The sequence below is a fragment of the Atractosteus spatula genome, chromosome 5, assembly GCF_055471065.1.
Source record: "Atractosteus spatula isolate fAtrSpa1 chromosome 5, fAtrSpa1.hap1, whole genome shotgun sequence".
Lineage (NCBI taxonomy): Eukaryota > Metazoa > Chordata > Actinopteri > Semionotiformes > Lepisosteidae > Atractosteus > Atractosteus spatula.
The window spans coordinates 16,924,031-16,941,351 of record NC_142710.1 but is presented as its reverse complement, the minus strand read 5'-3'; the positions used below and the strand labels follow the sequence as shown (position 1 = coordinate 16,941,351).

Below are 17,321 nucleotides of genomic sequence, written 5' to 3'. Positions count from 1 at the left end.
CGCTCGTTCAACACTCTCACAACACTTTGTGTGAAAACCTCCTGTTTTCAGTTTCAAGTGCACTTACACGTAACTTTACTTGTCCCCTCTGATTTGTGTTTCAGTGTTGATTCTGAAGATGGTGAGTGGGTTGATTTTGCCAGGTTTTGGGTCCTTTCGTTTCTTTAGTGAAAAAATTGAAAAAAAAAACATTTTTTTACCTTGTCAGTGAAGGACATTCCCTTAAGCCTGCAAATGCACCGGGTTCCTCTTCTTTGGACTGATTCCAGAGCTGCAATATTTTTTTTAATAATATGATGGCCGTATGATGACCACAGTTGTGCACAATATTCTCAATGCAAAATTTGAACATAATGTGATTTAAATTTGACACTTTTGACTATGTATCATTCTTTGATGTGCTTCCCCACATTGGCTGGAAGACGAAAGTGAGAAGTGAACGTAAAAATCTAAATCTTTTGCAAAGGCAGCTTCTCAGTAAGAGCTTGCAGGTGTCGTTATTTTCTCAGGTTATTTTTTACCACAGCCGTGTAAGTGCTCTGCCAGAACATTTTTCTGTAACTAAAGAACTCCTGGGGAAGTCTGCAACAGCACTTAGGCAGTGGAGTTCTCACTCAAGAAGCAAAATCATAGAATATCGTTTCCTGCTTGGCCTGAAAAGAAATGCTTGCACAAATCAAATGTTTTGAGCTTGCAGAATGTCAGCTTGGTTTTTACTCTGAGAAGGCTTTAGGGATCCCAGCTGAACAGCAGAAGTAAAAAGGTTGTATATGTACATCAGGGACTTGCTTTCATATCAGGGGCCTCTGGAGTCCAGTTGCTGAAAGGTGTGTACATGCCCCATGTAACAGGGCTTTCAGAGTATTTCCCCATTCCCTGGTTACTGCATGTATGCTGTACACTAAGATCGCAAAAGTGATGTTCGAAGCTCTCTACCTGTAATGTTTCTGATCTGTGAAAATATTTTGATAAAGCTGCATTTTGCATTATGGCAAGATAGTTATCACCTTTTCTAAAGTACTCCGAAACCTGTTGATTAACTTGTGTGGCAAGAATATTCCAACGTGAATCAATATAAAATGTCCACTTGATAATGGTCTATATTTTCTCAGCCCTTTCTTTATACATTTGCATGTTTTATTTAAGACACCTTGGAATCCTAATCAAAATGTTGTGTTTCATAAAGAAACAGTCACATTAAAAATACATTAAGCAATGAAGGAGGCTACACAGTACCAGAAATAAGAGAATATAAAGTGCTTGATTCTTATTTTAAAAAGCATGTTTTGCTCTGACCACATTACATTGAATCATTGTACACAGTCTTTTTAGAGAAATTTAATTATAACACATTAGAAAAAAACGTTTGCGCTTTTCTTTTAAATTTACAGTTAAATGGAATTACACCAAAACCGAATCTGTTTTAACTCAAGCCAGTATTGTTGAACCAGTATTTATTGTTTAGAAAATAGTAATTTATTATTATTGAATATGCACACCGTGGAGGTACAGGTTGTTTTAGAAATTTTTAAATTCCATAAAACTTACAATTCTGTAACGTTATTTCCTGTCAAAAAGGCCGGCAAACAATCAAAACATATTCCTTTAATGCCCCCCCCCCCTCCACCCCCCCACTCCCAGACGACACTGACTCTAGCTCTGCACATCAGGAAGCCACCAGCATTGCCTTATAGCAGAGCCTTCTCTGGACCTTAATTAGCATGACTAGTTTGAAGGATTTAGTCAAGATTATTCTCAGAAGAGGGGGAAATGCAAGCTGTAAATTAACCAATCTGAAGACTTTGCAGTTTTAATGCTTTAAATGATTTCATTGCACACTTCTGCAACAAATGTTTCTTTAAATTAATTGATTGGAGCCTCTTTTTTAGTTGCGTTGGCCACAGGCCAAGATACAGGCTGTCTAGCACATTAAGCGCCACCCCCCTTGCAAGTTTGAAATGTGAGCTGCCTGCATTTTTTTTTCCTCCCTTCTGGCAAAGTGGCTGTGGCTGCTTGTGTGTGATGTGAGTATTGGGAGAAGGAGCAATGGATCACTAGACAGAAAAAGAAGATACATCAATAACAGCAGCATACATCCAAGGTGAGGAGATAAGCGGTTGTTTTTTTTTAACCCTTTAACACTACGGACGCAGGGCTTCCTTCCTGTTCTTGCAGGGGTTATTTGAAACAAGGCACAGCTACACTGCTCCAATATGTATCTGATAGACTCTTGCTGTCTCTTCTGGTGTGTGAAGTTTTTTTTAAGCTTAACCTGATTCTCCCTCCCATTGTCTCCTGAGTATTCGTAGCCTGAGTGCAAAGAAGCTGATGGCAAGTACAGCATGAGCCCATTAGCAAAGACTCCATCTGTGATTGGTTTTGCCTGTGAAACTGAGAGACTGGCAATGAATAATTGATGTGTATTGTGCAGTCGCTGGACAGGCAAAGAGAGGAGAGAGAGTGAAAAACAGAGCAAGGGTGCCCTCAGAGAGAGAGAGAGAAACAGAAAGCTTGAAAATAGCTACTGGCTTCCTTAGTGCTGAGATTAAGGCTGCCCTGTATTGCCTTTGTTCTGCAATAGCAGATACCAGCTAAAAGTGTTTCCAGACATATGTGCCCTTTTCTGTGCAATGAAGAGAGAGACATAAGACAGGGAGACAGAGACATTGCGTGGCTGTTTGTGGGTAAGTGTGGTGGAGGTGTGTGTGTGTTTGGGGGGAGGAGGGGGGGCTCCTCTGTTCTGTTAGTGTGGAGAGGGCAGTATGTGCAGACCTGTGAACTGTGAGATCCACTCAGGGGTGGGGTGTGGAGTGAGAACAGGGTTCCGCGTGGATAGCGGGATGCGTTTGTAGTGCCTGCTCATTATGATGCCCCTCGGGGGTTCAGAGATGTTGGAGGGGGGTTCCCTGCTGTGGCTTTAAGTAACGGAATGGGACTTTTAAAGTCAGCCTGGAACATTGCAGTGTAACAGCTGACGGACTACATTTGACCCAGATACTCCTTACACATAAAGGGTCAAAATGGGTTTGATTACCTCCTAGAGAGGAGCTGACCTACTTGAGGGAAGTTTTCTTTTCAGTCTTTGAGCAGTTTGTTACAGGCCTGCAGCCAGTTGTTTCAGCTTTACACTACTTTGAAACTGTATGCAGACATTCCCTTTGTCACTTTGTAATACTCTATTTTGTCTTCCATGTTTTTTTCCTTTTTACACATATATGCCATATAATATATCTCAGGTGTCATAATTTCAGAGATAAATGTGACACCACAACTACAATTTAGCAGTTCTACCACATAACTTATTTTAATGCCAATAATTATTCATGGTCTGTCTCTTCAGGGTGAAGGCCATGGTAACAAAGTGGCAGACAGTTGGACTGATCTGTTGGTAGAGCATTGTCAGTATGATGCTGGTCTACACCAACTCAACTCCTCTCCTCATAAGGAAGAGGGGAGGAAGAGGCAGAGAGTTATGTAGGATGAACTTCCAAAATAAATTCATTGGCTGTACAGGGAATCTGTAAGGCAGAACGCAGACACAGGGCCAGCTTCTATTCTATGCACCCAACCTCACCCCCCAGTGTGGCCACACCTGTCAAACCAAAGCATGTGGGAAAATGCCCCATCTAAAAGGGACACGTGTTCAGTTCACCAGTAACCTGCAGTCTTGAACTTTATAGTGCCATGCTGTCACAACTAAGCTAGCTGGTGTGTATGATTTATATCAGGATTTCGACATGCAACATGCTAATTAAACTTATTTGAATAAAACCATCTTTTCCCTCCAAAACCAGTCAGACTTTGGTGCTTGTTTGTGCAAATTTCCCAAGTTTGCGTTTTCCCCTCAGTCATGGAGACCTAGGCTTATTCTAAGTGCTGAGCTGGGACGCTGTAGGCCCTGCGCAGAGCAATCTCTACGTCTGGTGGGAATGTCCAGTATGGAGGGGTTTTTGTAATGTTTTTAAAGCTATTTTTGTGATAGCTTATGAACGTATCCCCAGAATAAAGTGATTTATTAAGTACTAGAGAGTTTTAAGCCTGTACAGATCATCAGAAGTATAATAATAAGTATAAAACATTACTATTATTATGATTGAGAGAAAACAACAGCACTTTGGACAGTATCAGGGCATGCTTTGAAAATAATAATTTTCCATGATTGGTGGCCACCATAAATTCTGGAAAACTAAGTGGTTGTCTTTTTTATTGTTATTCTCTTGCTTTTCACCCTGGCCTACTGTGATTTGAACCTGAAGGTTTGCACACCGGCTGTAAGCCATCAGGATTTTCCTGCTGAACTATATCCTTTAAAATGTGCTTCAGTATAACTGTCTCCAGAACTGCAGCTGGATAGTCATATCGACATACTAGGTTTCCCTGAGGTGGTTTTAGTGCTGCTGTTTTGTTACAAGTATCTTGAACAGTGAAGTGTGTAGGTTAGTACTGTACTTCATCTGATCTGAGCCCAGCTACCCTCCTCAATCTTCCAGCTGTGAGATAACTGTTATATTGTTAACTCAGAGTAATGTTGTCACCCAGAGTGTGCTATCTTAGCACTAGGAACACGGAAAACAAGTGTTTTGTGCTAAAAATAATGCAAAATAAAATCTTCTTCTCTCTTATATACAGTACCTGCCTTTGTGTGAGAATACATATAACGGCTTGCTGCGCTCATTATTTTTTTATTGTTTTCTGATTTAGAAGTAATAATAACATAACAGAATAATCTAGATCATAGGAAACACTATTGTCGTAAATAGTTTTTCTTATTGCACTGAGTTGTGTTCTTGGATGAGGAGGGGTTTTTGTTAATCAGCCGTTTGTTACTGTAAACCTGTTTGCAATAAGGGGAAGAAGGAAGAAGGCTGCAGGTCTGCAAGATATTGTTAGCTTTGTGCTGTCTGCGTGTTCTTAGTTTTTGGGAAGTGTTTTAGGTGTAGTTGCTGACTAATTATAGAACTTGTTCCACTCTGTTTTTTTTTTGTTTTCATCACACAACTGTTTTTGTGGTAAACTGCTCTGCCAAAGACATCAAACATTTTTACAAAGAGCAAAATGGTCACTTGTGTGTAATGCGTAAGTGTGCTGAATTAAATGCCTGTTAAATGTTTTAGATTAAAAGTTTACTGAGCAATCTGCCTCCATTTGCATAGGTTAGCTCCAGTTTTATTCAAATGGCGACATTGATAAATATTGACTCTGAATAAATAAGGAAGATAATAGGCTGATAGTTACATCTTTGTGTGTCCTTAAGCAGTTCTAAAAATCATTATTGCTGTTTTCTTGTTTGCAGTACTGAGGTCTATTATTAATAAGTCTTTTCCAGCAAATCTAGTGATTTGTACCAAGAGTAACTACATGTTGTCAGAGAAGCTAAAGGGTGATATAGAATTAATCAGGATTACAGCTGGAGAGGCATACCTTGTAAACATCTGTTATTTTCGTTCAATAATTAAGTTTGATTTATGGCTATATTTGTTATTTTTGTGTATGTGGACTCTTGTTTTGTCATAAGGTCCTTTAGTGCTCATTTTTCAAGCGCAGTGAAATTGGTGTATTCTTAAAAGTGAAGCAGATACAGCCTCTTCTAACTTAAAGTCTGAAACTGTTAGTTTCACTGCTTACAGTGAAGCTGGTCCTTAGGATGAAAGCGCTGTTGAGACACATTTTAAATAATCAAAGCAAAGATTTGCCACCCATAAACTGCAAGTAATCTAAGTCGTTGGTGTAAATAATTATCTTCCCTGTAAATACAATCCCAGTATCATTCTGTCACTATTTCATATTGACTGCTGATTATCTGGTTGTAGAGCACTGTTCAGGCATTATCTGCAGGGGCTCTCACAGTCCCTGAAAGACCGTATACAGTTAGAAATCCAGTTCTCAAGGTTGTAACAGCAGAAAATAAGTTTTTAAGAGACATATGGGTGATTGAATCCCCAGCTTTTGAAATTTGACAGTGTCTGGAACTATTTTTGAAGTGATCTTTAAGAACATTTCAAAGTATTAATAAGGAGACTGACAGATTCTTCAATTTTATACAAAAACCTTTCCTGTAATTATATGTTTTATATGTAATTATATAATACTATAATACATTTAAGTACAATATACGTACTATGTATATTTAAAGTTTATTAAAAAAATTAAATCTGTTGCGAACAGGTGGTATTTAGAATTGAACTGTTAAATGGTTTTAGAATTTGCATTGTGGTATTACAGAAATGATCATTCATTGTTTAAAGATGAGCCAGTAAGAAAATTATTAAAGTTATTAAAGATGAGCTCTGCTTATTAACATTGTACCAAATCATTCTATTCTTCAGTACTAGGAGAGCATTTCTGTTTGTAGTTTGAAAGCAATCTTCAAAAAACAGCTCTTTCTTATAATGTTAAATATACAGCAGACTAATGCATTTATCTTTGTTTGAGTATGTTGTCCTGTTAATAAGTAGATTAAAGGGGAGAAGTGTTAAAGAAGCAGAGCTAGACTGAATGTGCTTCATTGGAAATGAACTCAACAGGAGGAATAAAGATTTCATTTTTGTCTTCAAATATGGGTATACATTCAACAGCCTGACAAATGTGCAAGTTAATTGGAGTATTTCAGAGGGTTGTTCTGTGTGCCATGTGATGTAGGACGATAATGAAAGACGATAAGAGAATTAGGATTGCCACGTAAAGCGCAATATGACTCGGATGTTAGTTGCAGCTGAACTCTGAATGCCTCCTTGGTCGTTATGTTCCTTACTGTGAATCTGAACGTAAGCTGAACTGCTGTGCTGCTTTTGCAAGTTGCATTACACGCACCCAATAAATTGTTTAATTTGAACCCTACAGAAACCAACACCTGCAGGAGATGTCAGAGTGATTCAGGTACTCTTACATGTTATAGTATTGTACACCTTGTGAAGTGCGTCAGTTCTACCGTATACTGTTTACACTGCCATCCTCGCCTTCACTCTCACTGTTGATTTTACTTTATAAAACTCACACCAGCATAATAAGTTCTATCTGATTGTATTGATTGTGCTTCTTTACTGGGGCAGTGGCTTCTTTATTGGCTGCCCATTTGCTGATAGGTAAAATATGTGCACACGCATGAATTTTTTTTTTCTACCAAAACCCATTTCTTTCATAGCTTTAAGAGGGGAAAAAGATGCCATTTTTTTTATTTGTTTGCATTTGCATCTTCCAATGTTCTTGTGCTTCCTGGTTGAAACCGATGCAGTTCTGACTGTACTGTAGCCTTGTTGTTCCCTGATGTTTCTCTGGTGTTTAAAATGTACATGTGGCTGATTAAAGAAATAATCATGAACAAGCAAGACCGGTGGGGACTTCCCACTTGAAAGTAACTAGAAGCTTAGTCGGCTGCCAAAACGTTTTCTTCTCTGATTAGATTTTACACTGCTCTCATAGTAGTTCTGTGGCAGGAAGTCTACTGCGTGGAATTATGGATTCATATGGACACAGGTAGCCCAACAGTACATTCGATTTATTTCGATAGATAACCTCCTGCAAACTTTACACTGTCACCGACTTTGACTGGGCAGAAAAGCACTTTTTACCTCAGAGAGTCAGATGGGTGTTTCTGTTTTCTGTTTGCCCTGACACTGTTGCTAATGCCCTTGTCAACAGTGGGGTTAAATAGCTGTCCTCATAGCTATCATGTTTTAACAAGATAAAACTGAAAAACTGAAATGGCCGCATTTTTGCCTGCTTGTCTTTAACCCATTCTCAGTTAATAATTTAGCATATCATGGTGCACAGCAAACCTTCGCATTGTGCCCCGAAAGAGTTTCAAACTTATTTTCTCCCTGAACTACTCAATGGAGCAGCTTCCTTGTCTTCTGAGGCCATGTGGCCAGACTCCCAGTCCCCTCAAGGTGACGTCTGCTGAGTTCTTCCTTCTCTAGCCCAACAGAATGCCACAGAAATAGCTGCTCTCCAGCACTATGATTTTACTCTTTTCATGCACTGATTGTAGCAATTGTGAATTCCTCACTACCTCCAGCACTCATTTTGCAGTTTTGTCTTGAAATATTTTTCCCCCATCAGCAGTTTCTCTGCTGCACAGTAATGTCCTTGGATATGGCTGGATGGAGCCCATTCCAATCTGTGATGCTTAAAGGAGAATTAGTGTACAGACAGATCAAAGCAAAAAAAAAAACATACTTCTGTAATAATTAAACATATCAGAGCTTGTTGATAAAATATTAGAAATTAACATCCATTAACATGATCATACACATGCACATACTGTATGTACAGCTTTGCAAAAATATTTACCTGCTTCCAGTGATGTCCCATTTTGTCGAATAGTAAATAATGGATACATATTTTTTACAATGAATATTTTTAATGAAATCATGCATGCGAACTGACCACTCTATGGGTGAAAACAGTTTAGACCTTAAAAAAGACCATACGCACTAGCCAAGTATCTGACCAGCATGTGAGAGAGCAAAGAGAAACAGACCATGACAAAGCACAAGCTCAGTGACCACAGCCTGGCCATAGAAACTGGGTGACAAAGACAGACCTGGCTGCCCAGAGAGGACAGGTTCAGTGATCACAGCCTGGACATCCAAACTAGACACAGACAGATCTGACTGCCCAGAGAGGACAGGTTCAGTGACCACAGCCTGGACATAGAAACTGTGTGACACAGGCAAAACAGCCTGAAAGGATAGGCTGTGTTTCCAGCAGGGAGAAGCAGAGACAGAGATGCACCTTCTGCAGCTCTGCAATAAATACCCCAGGAGTAGACAAACATTCTTCCCTAAAATAATGAATCTAATTCCAGAATTTCATACCTGTCATAATCAGACCCATTTCCACTCCTACTGGGGGGGAGGAAACTCAATATAGATAGATCATTTTGATGCTAAATATCTATTAATAATATGTTTTTTGTAAATGTATGCAATTGTTTTGTTATTGCTTTGGAAATATTGTAGTTCATGTCAATAAGCTTTTTGAATTTGAAGTTAAATGTCATCAACAACTCCAAAGAAAAATAAAAACAGAAATATGTGGATATACATCATGGGGTATACTGAGGACTCCTGGTATGCTGGTTTTGTGTGATAATCACGGCTGAACATTTTGATGTTTCTTTTAGATTTTAGTTGGACAATAAATGTAAAACTGATTATTGCAGTGTGTAACATCCACATCCTTCTTATGATTCTTATGACTTGAGGGATGACTTTCTCACATAAAATATTCAGAAATTGCTGTGTTTTCACGTTAAAATGAAAGATAACAAGATGTTGTAGAAAAGAAAACATTCCTATAACAACACAATTTTCTTTCTATAGGACACACAAGGCTGAAATCTAGTAAAATGATCTCAGTCTGCCATTAGCAGCTGCCTGGCAAGGAGTTGGTCTTTCTCATTCTCATTCAGCAGCCTATGAGATTGACTTTGAGTACACCTCTCAACCATATATGCTATTTAAATAAGCAGGTGTACAATAGTCACCCCAGATGTGCAAAACACGTTGACATAAACGTGCAATAACATTTACATAGGAACCAAATAATGTAAAAGTTGGCGTGAAAAGAGAAAAGAGGAAGACAGATAATACAGGAGCTGCCTAAGCTTCTTGGCTGCAGTAGATTCTTTGTCTTGTTGCCAGTAGGTGGACTTTCATAGCCATATGGGGCTTTGTGTTTCGTCTGTGATTTGTGTGTTTAGGTTCTGATCAAATAAAATCCATCGTATTGTTGATTTAGTTTGAAAAAAGTAGTAATAGGATGTAATAGGAAACGAAGCTTGTTTGTTTGGATTGAATTGCAATATTCTTAGTTGTAAATGCAAAGGATGGGCATATATAGAAAGGCAGTTTTTCCAAAATATTTTTACATAAACTGGGAACCTTACTAGCTTTTTATCAGGACCAAACTTCCTACTGACCTGGGGCTCCTTACCTTTCTGTTCTTACCTCTCAGTCCCCGCTCTCACACACACACGCTTTCGCATTGACTTTCAGGTCTTCCCCACATCGTTACGGCTCCTCCAGCCCTAATTACTTCACATCAGAGGGTGGGGGCTTACCTCCTGACCTTCATTAAAAGCAGCCTGCTGCTTGCTCTTTCTGAAGAAAAACCTTCTGTAAAATTGAAAAGGCATTATAGTAAATTTTCTGTTGGTTACCCTAGAAAATACACTTTGATAAAAAATCATCATCAACTTAAACTCGAAAGAGTTCTACTTTTAATTAATGGCATAATTCAGATAAGTAGTTCGGTTCTTTGCTTGGTCTCTTTATTCAGACCGAGGCAGCAGTGTGGCGGAGAAGTCAGGGTTCTGGACTCCCATCCAGAGGGCTGTCGCTTCAAATCCTGGATGTGGACACTGGTCTTGTACCCTTGAGCACAGGCACTTCCTTCAGATAGCCCCAATAAAAGCCTTGCTGTAGAAATGGACCTCCAGGTCATCAATGTAAATGATGATTTGTTCTCAGTGAGTTACATGGTAAAATAGAGAGAAAAAAAATCCACTTTTAACATGGATCAAGTCTTTATTATTAGTTACTACATTTCCTGTCAAGTGTGGTATTCTGAGGCCATCATCTCATGTGCTTCTTCTGCAGCTTTATAGCCAGGGCTGCAAAGGCCCATTTGAGGCGTTACCAGTCTGCCAGAGGTGGCCAGTTCTGGGCTGGCCTGTGGTCTGAATAGAGGAAATATTATTATTAGAGAACAAAAGAAAGACTTGAGATCAGCAAAGGTCCATTTGTTTGGACAAGGCAGAGCGCTAGCATATATGTGGACATGAGCATGAGTGATTTGTATTGATCTCTAAATGGTGACAGTATTCTGCTATCTAGTAATAAAGCGAACTGAAGAAGGTTTTGGAGTGTATTGTTGCTTCTTTATCTGGATGTTTCAACAACCTACATCTGTGAGAGAAAGATGGTGCGTGACTACTTCCCCCCATGTGCCTTCTTAAATAGATTAACTCAAAGCAAGATAAGAGTCGCTAAGAATAGGAAATGGAAAGAAGTTAGCTTTCCCAAGTAGCACTTCAGAACTGTACATTTCAGGCAAATCTTAACCGTGTTTTTCTCTGACTTGTTTTTTAAGTCCTTGATGCTTGTTGGTGCGGATTCTTGCTGCTACTTGCCTGAAGTCATTATCGAATTAAAGTGTAAGTCTTTCTTGAGTAATATTTGGCTTGGATTGTGTGAAAACTAAGAAAATTAACAGGGAAAAACATATTTGCTTAGCAGGGGTGTCCACCAAATGTTTGCTTACGTAGGAGGACATGTACTAGCAGACTGTGGAAAATGAGTTGGGGGATTGGTGGAGGGTGTGGTACACTGCAATTTACAATTATGGGGAAAACAATCTGTATCAGTAGGTTGGCAACACCTACATAGAAACAAATGTGGGCAGCTCTCCTCTGTGTAAACCAAAGAAGAATCCTGTTTTCCTGTTGTGGCCTTACTTTTCTTGATGGTCCAGTGGAATATGCTTGATTTGCCAGACAGTTAAATCCGTGTCTGTTTGAGCCCAGGTCTGACTCAGTTATTCAGACACACGCCGCCTCTGCACTGATTCTCTGTTTTTGTCTTTGTGTACGTTGTTTCTCCACAAAGGCTTAGCTAAAGTGGCTTGCTGGTTTATTGTTCCATGTGTCACAGAAAACCTCATTTCTCACATCTGTTATTAGCCAGGGGGCTCACTGTAACTGTGACCGAATGGAAAGCGCTTTAATTTGTTTGCTTCCTACTGTGACAGCTCTGTACCCACAAGAAGGGAACTTGTCACACTCCTACTTTTTTTTACTTCAAATGTCCATGCTATTCTGATTACAATTAAACTTAAAAGACCTAAAATACAAACTTCATAAAAATGAGAACTATGTGCCCACTTGGCCTCACACTCACACTGCTCCGTTACTGTGTCTTTTGTAATGAAGCGGAAACAAAAGTAAGACCTTCATCTGCTGATGTTGAAATTTCTGTGCTGCTAGGTCCAGTGACATTTTGGTTGATCCTGCTGTATTTAGTGAAGTGGTTTTGTTTCCATTTGAGCTTGACTTGCACCAGGGCTCAATCCCACCAAGTCTTGTACTGCCGCCTTGGACTGTCAGCCTTGCACCTCTTAGCCCAGAGCTTGGTGCTTCAGTTTTGAACATTAAGTATTATTTGTATTAGTGATTGCCATATGTTTTGAGATGGCCAGTGCCATTGTGCAAAAATAAATAATACATGTATTGGGCCCTACTTAATTTGCAATATGGCTGAAATGAAATGCAGGGTTTCTACTGCAGGTGCTGCTGGGTCTGGTGCCCCTGATATTGCAGTTTCTCATGTCTTGATGTTTACTTCACTGCACCATCACCTGCTGGGAATCACAGCGTATCCTGGCTGTTCTTCTCAACCTCCTTCGGAAGCTGGAACAAAAAGGTTCACGTCTTGGCTCTCTCACGTGACTCAACCAGTAAGGGTCCTTGCACACGGGTTCGAGGCTGGGTCGCGTCACTAGCTGCTGGTGATTCCCAAAGCAGCAGAGCACAGCTAGCTGGGTGCCACTGTGGGTGGAGTGGAATTTGTTGGTCAGGGATCTCTTTTTTCGACACAGTGCCCCCTGTGGCTTCCTGGGTGCTTGCAGGTATGCAGTGCTGCCTGCGGTGTGGGGGTGTGTTGGCTGTCATGTGCTGGCAGACAAGTGGCCAGACTGTGGGTGGTTTAGAGGAGTTGGCACACACTTCCTCATTTACTTCTTGTGAGATCATAGGATTCATAGCAAACGGAGACTTGAAAAACACATTTGTCTATGCCACATTGGGTGGATATAACAAAGGTAACTCGCAACTATAAAATGTAAAGTTTTTCATAGTCATGTTGTCCATAAACAGGTTCACATCTCCATCTCCCTTCTGAACTACTGCTGTGTAAATATACTACTTTAAATGTACTACTGCTGGTATATTTGTGCTGTATCACTACGATCTGGTACCTTTTTGTACCATCTGATAATATCCACATAACATCCACATATGGGACAAATCTTCTAAAGAATAAAATTGTTTAAAAAAAACTTAAATTAATTTGCAGATATTTCCTCTGTCTTGCATTTAAACCTGGACTGATATTAAAAGTAAAGTATTTTAGTTTTTATTTAATTCACAGCACTGAGAGTCAAGAAATGTGCCTTATTCTGAACCTGTTGCAAAGCTGTCAAGTGCAGGAAAACCGTACTGTATAATCATGTTTTAAGGGATTATTATCTGAAAAAACAAATCCCAGGCACAGGTCCCAGAAAGCTGATAATGGCTACCAATGATTTTTAATTTAGTATAGATAGTTACGGAGAATAACTTCAGGTTAATGTGCAGAATAACACTACAGTTTTTATCTGTATTTCATTTTAATACAATTAATTTAGTCCAATGGTTCCCAACCCTAATCCTGGAGGTGCCTGTTGGTTTTCATTCCAGCTGGGCTCTCCATCTAAAGTGCTGATTCATGATGTAATCTATTTGCTTGCTTATGTAGACTTCTAACTAGTTTCTTTCTTTCAGTCTTTAGTGTAAAAATACTTCCGGGGTATTGTTTTCAACAACTTGCTCAGAATTTACAGAACTTTACTCTGACCAACTTTCTGGCCACTATTTCTGACTAAAAAGCTCATAGTAGATCAGGTTTTGATGAGCAGACACAGGTTGTAATGACTCTGTATCAGACACTGGCACAGTGAGTGGTTTTTCCTTCTGCATAGGGGTCCTCAGCTTGAATTTCAGTGTGCGTGGAATGAACTGAATATGAGATAGATACAACAGCTGAAGGATCTCTTTGGATAACTCATCGTACACCATGACCTTCTGGTGTGTGAACCCCATTTGCCACAGTATGGAGCAGATGATGGCTGCCTTAGAAGAAGAAATCAGCACCACGCTCAAACAGAAGATGTCTGATCCGTCTAACAGTCCCTGGAGCAGTCCAGTCATGTTGATACTCAAAAAGGGTGATAAGGTCAGATTTTGTGTGGACTTTCACAAAGAGAACCACTGGTGTACTTGCTGTCAAGAACCATGACTTCACCAGAACTTTCCAAGGCCAGACAGCTGTGTCTGAGCATGGCACTGGGGCAGCACTGCTCTAGGAGTGGGGAGTGCAAGAACATTATTCTTCTTCCTCTGCAGAAAGCTACTGCCATGGGAGACTCACTGTTCGACTCCGGAAAAGGAGTCCCTAACTGCACATTGTAACTTAGTGTTGTTCATTTCAGTTGTGTGTTTGCTGTTATTGTGATTTGTATTTCTTGCCTGTTCTGCCACAGTGTTGTCTTTGCCTCCTGTCTGTTCTACCATTTTCTGTGGGGTTGCGGACCCTGACTCACCTCTGGTTTAAAAGGAATCTTACCTGTCCATCAAGAGGAGCTGGGGGTGGAGATTAGGGTGATACTCACGGTATAGCAGTCAAGCTTCTCTGAGTCTTGCCTGCTTATGTTGGTGTGGGTTTGTAGTAGGCCGGCATCTTTAAAATGGTTAGTGGGGAAATTCCCTGGAGAAACTTCAGTGTTTTGTTTTTGACGTATGTTTTATTTTTCTCTCTTGTATTATTTCTTGCAATAGAGCATTTCACTAAATAGACACTGTTTCACACTTGATTTTGTGTCCTGCCTGTTTTTCATGACTTCTGCGACCACCCCTGGACTTTCAGCACAGCAGTTTAGTCACGGTCACATTTGCACCTAAAGTGTCTTTTGCCTGATGAACCCACAGCCGTGAACAAAAACAATTTTAATTGTGTGGATGCAGTTAGCAGATTTGAATGCTTCAGTGAACATTTATGTTGATCTTGGTGAGATTAGTGATCTATCTCCAGGGGAATTCATGACAAGTTTATTGTTTGTGCTGAATAGGATAAATATAAACAAAGACTTTCTCTGTAAATGCAGTTGCTTTTGAATGAGCTTCACTGATGTTTGGATGAAATGTACGCTGTTTCTTGAAAGAAGGAAATTGACCAGGGTTGGTTTTTTCACTGCTCAGCAGATTTGCAAAATCTGATGCTATCAACTGACGACAGGAAAGTTGACAAGATGGGTATAAGAAATGAACTGAAGAATTGAAAGTTTAGTATGTGTGCTATTGGCCCGAAGATCTCCATATGCTGTATCGAGATGATGAAATTGAGCCTTTTTGTGAAAACCTTGTGGAACTCGACATGGTGTGAAGGATTGTGGCTAGAAGGGAGTTAAAAAATTGATTGAAGGCTTTGAGCCTTCTTCTGTGCTATATGTGAACAAGGTTCTTCATACATGATCTGTGTGCTCTTCTGTGCAAGCATCCATGCTCAGTCTGGTCTCCCCAGGTCTACTCTCATACATGGCTTGCTAAGGAATCCTAGTGAAACACGTGAGTGAAAATAGAGGGCACCCAGGCAAATACAGCTGTTTGAACTTTTAACTCAGACATGTTTCACAAAACATGACATTCTAAAGGTTTTTTAAAGCTGTTGTAGCTTTTTTTAATTTAGAGGAGATACATATTTTCACTGATAATTAACTTATCTAAAAGCAGGAACTGTGATGTACCACAGCTGGTTAAGTGAAACGAAAGCATGTTAGATCGTACATTAGATTCCATTGAAAATTCTATTCCGTTGTGGTTCCGGAGTAAGTGAGCTGAAATTAAGAGTTAGGAAGGGTGATTCAGAGGTGAAATGTTGTGGTAGATTTTCCGAATGTGCATGTCAGACTTCAAGTTCTAAAATTGCTCAGAGAAGGTTGTCAAGTAAGTTTTTTGTTCTTCATTTTTATGCTTGAGGTATTACTTTGCATATGACATTGTACAGTACGTTATCATACAATAGTATACACATAGTATATATTTTTTGTTGTGACATAATGGATGATGCCATCTGAAGTTGTAGCAGTTTTTGACCCCTGGCAGTCTTTTCACCTCTTTTGGGTGACCATATCATGTCAAGTGACAGAGATGACCCTTTCATATAATGAACATGCTTGTGTTACTACCAGCTGTATGGTCTGGAGGCTGGTTTAAATCACCACCTTTATGCAGGAAGTGAAGAAAGACTATTTTCACATCTACTCCTGTCTTGGTCAGGAAACCCATTCTGGGTCCTGTAATTATCTCAAAGCACCAAAAGCCTTCTTTGTCTTTGTGTGATATGCATTTTGCTGTAAAACTGGGGTGTCCGGTCCTGCTACTGGAGAGCTGGTGTGCCTGTGGGTCTATATTCTAACTCAGCTTTTACATTTTTCTATCCAAACTACTAAAACTGTGATGAGGTCAACATTGTGACTTAGAATGTTGTAAGATTCATTCAGTCTATTTATTTTTCTTTTTCATAGAGTTCGTTCTCACTCTTTTAGATTTTAAAAATACCTAGCCGGTGTATGCTAATCAACACACCTGACACCTGAAGTCTGTCCTCTGTGAAGAATGTCCTTGCTTCAATAAGGCATATAGCAGTCCAAGTGTAATAGATGAGGGAGGAACTCTCTCATTATTTCTGCAGTTTTCACGATGATCAGCATTATGTGTTGGGTACCTGCTGTGATATCACCCTTCATCGGTTCAGAATTAACACTTGAAAGGAAAGAGGATCAAATGGATAAAAATTGTGGTCTTAAAAATGTTCTAAAACATAAGTTACATTTTAGAGAGAAGAGATTTCAGGACTTCTGTGCCCTTCGTGCTATAAACCAGTATTGAACCAAAGTCCCTACAAAGTCTTAACTTATAACCTGATCCCCTGAATATCTTTTGAAGTTGTAAGTACACCAAAAATAATTGTTTTTTTAACTAAACATAGTCATGCAGTAATTTCCTATCCTCAGCTCTGCACTTCACAACCATGCTGTCTGTTTTCTACTGGCACGTATGCTTCTGGCCACTTTAATACCTTATTAGGCAGAAGTCCAGCAGTCTCCTTGCAGAATGAAGATGGCAAAGTGCAGTGGCCATGTGGCCAGCAGGAGACTCCGTTTAAGCCAGTTGAGCTCAGAAATGGCTCATAAAACATAGCCAGCCAGTCTGACTGACCATGCAGAGAGGAGCCTAAGTACTCACTGACACTGTGCCAGCATCACCCTGGCTCCCCAGAGAGAACATGAGAGTGCATTATCCGGGGCTGGAGCGAGTGCACTGCTTGATGGGCATTCTCAGCTTATTTCATTCCTTTCTGTAGGTTGCACAGTAACCAGCACTGCTATACTTCCACTTTACTCGAAGACCTGCCAATTCATTGCTTTTCTGCGAAGGAGTTAATCAGTTTGAAATGCATTTTTTTTCCAGGGGGCACAGGATCATTCACTCAACCTTCTGTTATTTA

At 39.8% G+C, this 17,321-nt stretch overlaps 1 protein-coding gene across 13 annotated transcripts in view; it reads left to right on the top strand.

Annotated features, from left to right (window-relative positions):
• Positions 1-17,321, top strand: part of zmiz1a (zinc finger, MIZ-type containing 1a) — a 157,890-nt gene that overhangs the window by 117,812 nt on the left and 22,757 nt on the right. For 6 of the 13 annotated variants that reach the window (XM_088915930.1, XM_088915933.1, XM_088915932.1 and 3 more), the window contains one exon: positions 6,841-6,876. The exons of 4 other annotated variants lie outside the window; for them this stretch is intronic. In XM_088915930.1, coding sequence (XP_088772056.1) covers positions 6,841-6,876 — 36 coding nt within the window. Of the gene's footprint in view, positions 1-2,015; positions 2,102-2,561; positions 2,685-6,840; positions 6,877-17,321 lie in introns of those variants that run through there. 3 more of the 13 variants (XM_088915941.1, XM_088915940.1, XM_088915935.1) reach the window with 2 other exon arrangements.